This window comes from Tachysurus vachellii, chromosome 18 (assembly GCF_030014155.1).
Source record: "Tachysurus vachellii isolate PV-2020 chromosome 18, HZAU_Pvac_v1, whole genome shotgun sequence".
Classification (NCBI taxonomy): domain Eukaryota; kingdom Metazoa; phylum Chordata; class Actinopteri; order Siluriformes; family Bagridae; genus Tachysurus; species Tachysurus vachellii.
Genome location: NC_083477.1, coordinates 21,844,398 through 21,849,397, shown reverse-complemented (window position 1 = coordinate 21,849,397; position 5,000 = coordinate 21,844,398). Strand labels below are relative to the sequence as shown.

At 42.0% G+C, this 5,000-nt stretch overlaps 1 protein-coding gene across 2 annotated transcripts in view; it reads right to left on the bottom strand.

Moving 5' to 3' along the window:
* The window catches only part of LOC132860879 (ephrin type-A receptor 7-like), an 81,801-nt gene that overhangs the window by 5,249 nt on the left and 71,552 nt on the right, over window positions 1-5,000 (bottom strand). For both annotated transcript variants that reach the window (XM_060892168.1, XM_060892169.1), the window contains exons 9-11: window positions 3,013-3,068; window positions 2,307-2,432; window positions 1,797-1,982 (exon numbers count right to left, since the gene is read on the bottom strand). In XM_060892168.1, coding sequence (XP_060748151.1) covers window positions 1,797-1,982; window positions 2,307-2,432; window positions 3,013-3,068 — 368 coding nt within the window. The remainder of the gene's footprint in view (window positions 1-1,796; window positions 1,983-2,306; window positions 2,433-3,012; window positions 3,069-5,000) is intronic.

The window sequence follows — 5,000 nt, the reverse complement described above, 5'->3', positions numbered from 1 at the left end:
CACACATGCTGAGATGGAGAAAACTCCTCCATCACCCACACTGCCGTGATGAGCTGTCGGTGTCTGAACCACTGCCATGATGAATTACAATAAACTCCATCCAACCATCCAGAGCTAGCTATCAGAACATCCAGCCTCCGTCACAGCAACCAGCAGCGGAAAAACAACTAATTATCTCACCTTTATTCCATCACAGTGACCACTGAGAAGATCCAAACTCGTAATGACCACAAAGAAGATCCAAGCTCTACCAGAGTGACCAATGAGAAGATCTAAACTCTAACTGAGTGACCACAGATTGGCTGAACTACCACTGATAAGTGACCAAAAAGTGAGCAAGGCAACCACAAGATTGACCACATCAATGAGAAGCTCTGTTCCCATCACATCCACCAGGTTCTCCTCTGTTATTGGACTAATTATACTGCTTACTGCTGGTCAATCAGCTCCAGGCTTTCCCCATGGTTTGGAGACAACAGGTGGGCGAATGACAGATGGAGAGATTGCAGGTGGGGAGAGGATGATGGAAGGTTTGAGGAGAAGATGAACGGTAGGAGAATGATTACAGTGTGAAGCCGAGACACCAGCTGCATGTGGGGAGCCGATTGCTTCAACCCAGTCCAGAAATATCCCCAAATATACCAAGTTTACACATTAGGAAAAGTTTTGGAGAAATTTCCAGTAACTCCATCTGACTCCAAACAAATGAAAGTTTAACAGCTAGAAACTTTTAATCATCAAAAGAAACCCGAGGAACCAGAACAAACCTAAAAAACAACCTTCAGACACTAAACTGAGAGTCAGAGGTACAGAGTGGCTTCTGGAGGCCTTGGATCTCTTCAACAGAATGTAGAACCGCATCCAAACCATCCAAAGATCCTCGGAGGAACCAGTAGGAAATGAATAATCAATCCTCAGACAGAAATCACATCTTGACTACACTGCAAGAAACTGTTAGCTCCAGTTAGCACTGTTAGCACTGCAAGAAACTGTGAGCTTTGGATTAAAACCATTCCACTCTGGAAGGTTCTTCATTTCTCTACTGAACTGAACAGAACTGAAACCAAAAGCAACCTTTAGATACCGAACACATCATGGATCTACTGCGAGGATTGTTTGTTAGCTCCATTAGCCTTGGTTTCCTGCTTAAAGGTGCCATCACTTACCCTGGAGCTTCTTTATCAGCTATGATCCTCAAACATCTGAAGAACCCCAGAGGAACCAGGTTTATTTCCTTTTTCTATTTCATATGTTGCTTAAGCTTCTTTAGGTTTTATTAACTTCATCTAACTCCAGATTAATTCCACTGCTAGCTTCGCTCTCATTTCTTTCATCTGATTGGGTTTTTCTCTCCAAGAGCTTTACTCTTGTGGTTTTGGGGATTAATATGTCACTAATCCTGCGGTTCGGAATGTGCCGCATGTTGTAACGTCTTTTGTTTTGCTTCTTAATGCAATCTCAGTTTCTTTTTTGAAGGAAACCTGAGAGTGAGAATTGAAGCCGAACCTCCTGCAGCTTCCTCCAGATCAACACATTCACTCGTTTGTTTTATTTTACATCTTCAAGGCCAAAGCATCTGTCCAATTTTCTTTGACACCTAAGCTAATCTTTATGGAGCTCCATCATCATCATCATCATCATCATCACAAGTTCTCTTTCATTACTCAGAGGAATGCTGAAGAACTTCTTCATGACAAAGAGTCTAGATCTTCAAATCCATTTCATCTTCTGTATTTTTTTTTAACATGCACCAGATTTCACCAGGTCACATCTGCCTCATCACGCTCTATACTCACCTCTGGTGATGACCCCCTCGAGGCGGATGATGTTTGCGTGGTCAAACTGGCCCAGGATTCCCGCTTCACAGAGGAACGAGCGCCGTTGTTTCTCTGAGCAGCCGCTGCGTAGCGTCTTAATGGCCACCGGCAGCTCGCGCTTACTGGGCAGCTTCAGACAGCCACGGCACACCTCACCAAAATCACCTGCAGGTTTGAAGGGGGCCACAAACTTATTAACACCAGGATAACTGTCTTCTAATATAATATTATAACACTGTGACAGAAAAGTTATTATAAAAAGCGATTGTTAAAGTTATTAGGCTATTCAAGGTGGCAGGAGGATAGTGGGAGTGGCTCTAATTTGCATATTAATGCATATTCATAGACCCGGGCATGTTAATGAGGAGACTGACGTACAGATCTGGTTCTTTATTGTTATTTGATAAAAATTTTACTAGTTTAATAACATGATAAAGTTCTGCTGATTTTGATGTGAGAGAGGAGCAGGAGGAAGCTGAGAGGTTTTACCCGTGTGGACGATGCGCTCGATCTTGACGCTGGAGTTGTCGAGCTCTTTGGCGAAGGTGTGAACAGCCTGCAGCAGGTCTTCACACGTCTCCGGGTCGATGTACGTCCTGCGGGTTGGGATTTTAACTGAACGGGAAACAAACGAGTCGCGTTACTCATAATATATAAAACTCTGAAACTTTATAAAGTGTCACACACATGAACAACATCATCTGCATAAATATTTAAATATTCTGAAATTTGCCTTTTATGAGTTAATTTTAAAAAATGCACTCGCACGCACACAAACACGCACACAAGCACACGCGCGCACACACACACAGAGACACACACAGACACGCAAACACACACACACACACTGCATGCTGATGCTAGTGAAAGTGTTTCTGGGTCACACAGAAATCCGCTTTGGAAAAACTGAGTGTCCTCGATGTGAGAAACAGGAAATTATATAAAGTCAGAAAAAATCTGGCAAATTAAATAGCGTTATAGTACAGTAGACGTGTGTGTGTGTGTGTGTGTGTGTGTGTGTGTGTGTGTGTGTATGACAATGTTTTTAACTCTGTACAAATGGTGAAAGTTTCTGTCCTGTTTTTTTTTATCTTGGAGCTAAAAAATATTTTTGTGAATTTCTTTAATAAACTTCCATCAACTTTGTTCGTCACAAACTACAGTAACACACAGTCTGGTATCTTCTGGGACTTACACTGGAAGTAGAGCTCCTCGTCTCCCTCCTGGTTGGCTTTACTGTAGCCACAATGTCTGTGGAGGAAAAACAGGACAAAAGGATTTGAAATCACTTTTAGAGTTTTGAATGTGTGTGTGTGTGTGTGTGTGTGTGTGTGTGTGTGTGTGTGTGTATGCGTGTGTATGCGTGTGTGTGTGTGCGTATATGTGTATGTGTGTGTGCGCGTGTATGTGTGTGTGTGCGTGTGTGCCACTACAGCAGTGTGTGTACAATCACTCAGACACAGTCTTCACGTTTATAAAAAGCACTTCAGCACGTCACAGAGGCTCAGAGGAAGGCTGACGCTGGTATATTACTGACGCTGGTATATTACTGACGCTGGTATATTACTGACGCTGGTATATTACTGACGCTGGTATATTAACTGACGCTGGTATATTTACTGACGCTGGTATATTTACTGACGCTGGTATATTTACTGACGCTGGTATATTACTGACGCTGGTATATTACTGACGCTGGTATATTACTGACGCTGGTATATTAACTGACGCTGGTATATTACTGACGCTGGTATATTAACTGACGCTGGTATATTAACTGACGCTGGTATATTTACTGATGCTGGTATATTAACTGACGCTGGTATTTTACTGACGCTGGTATATTACTGACGCTGGTATATTTACTGACGCTGGTATATTACTGACGCTGGTATATTACTGACGCTGGTATATTACTGACGCTGGTATATTAACTGACGCTGGTATATTACTGACGCTGGTATATTAACTGACGCTGGTATATTAACTGACGCTGGTATATTAACTGACGCTGGTATATTTACTGACGCTGGTATATTAACTGACGCTGGTATTTTACTGACGCTGGTATATTACTGACGCTGGTATATTTACTGACGCTGGTATATTACTGACGCTGGTATATTTACTGACGCTGGTATATTTACTGACGCTGGTATATTTACTGACGCTGGTATATTTACTGATGCTGGTATATTACTGACGCTGGTATATTACTGACGCTGGTATATTACTGACGCTGGTATATTTACTGACGCTGGTATATTACTGACGCTGGTATATTACTGACGCTGGTATATTACTGACGCTGGTATATTAACTGACGCTGGTATATTACTGACGCTGGTATATTACTGACGCTGGTATATTTACTGACGCTGGTATATTACTGACGCTGGTATATTACTGACGCTGGTATATTACTGACGCTGGTATATTTACTGACGCTGGTATATTTACTGACGCTGGTATATTTACTGACGCTGGTATATTTACTGACGCTGGTATATTACTGACGCTGGTATATTTACTGACGCTGGTATATTAACTGACGCTGGTCTATTACTGACGCTGGTATATTACTGACGCTGGTATATTTACTGACGCTGGTATATTACTGACGCTGGTATATTTACTGACGCTGGTATATTACTGACGCTGGTATATTACTGACGCTGGTATATTACTGACGCTGGTATATTTACTGACGCTGGTATATTACTGACGCTGGTATATTTACTGACGCTGGTATATTACTGACGCTGGTATATTACTGACGCTGGTATATTTACTGACGCTGGTATATTAACTGACGCTGGTCTATTACTGACGCTGGTCTATTACTGACGCTGGTATATTACTGACGCTGGTCTATTACTGACGCTGGTAAATTACTGACGCTGGTAAATTACTGACGCTGGTATATTAACGATGCTGGTATATTACTGATGCTGGTATATTAACTGACGCTGGTATATTAACTGACGCTGGTATATTAACTGACGCTGGTATATTACTGACGCTGGTATATTACTGACGCTGGTATATTACTGACGCTGGTATATTACTGACGCTGGTATATTAACTGCGTCAGTAAATTTATTTAAAGCGTTTTACGCTCCACAGCAGGACGGTTTTCACCTCCTGTAGCTCTCCTCCATCTCGAGTGCTCAGTAAAATGGA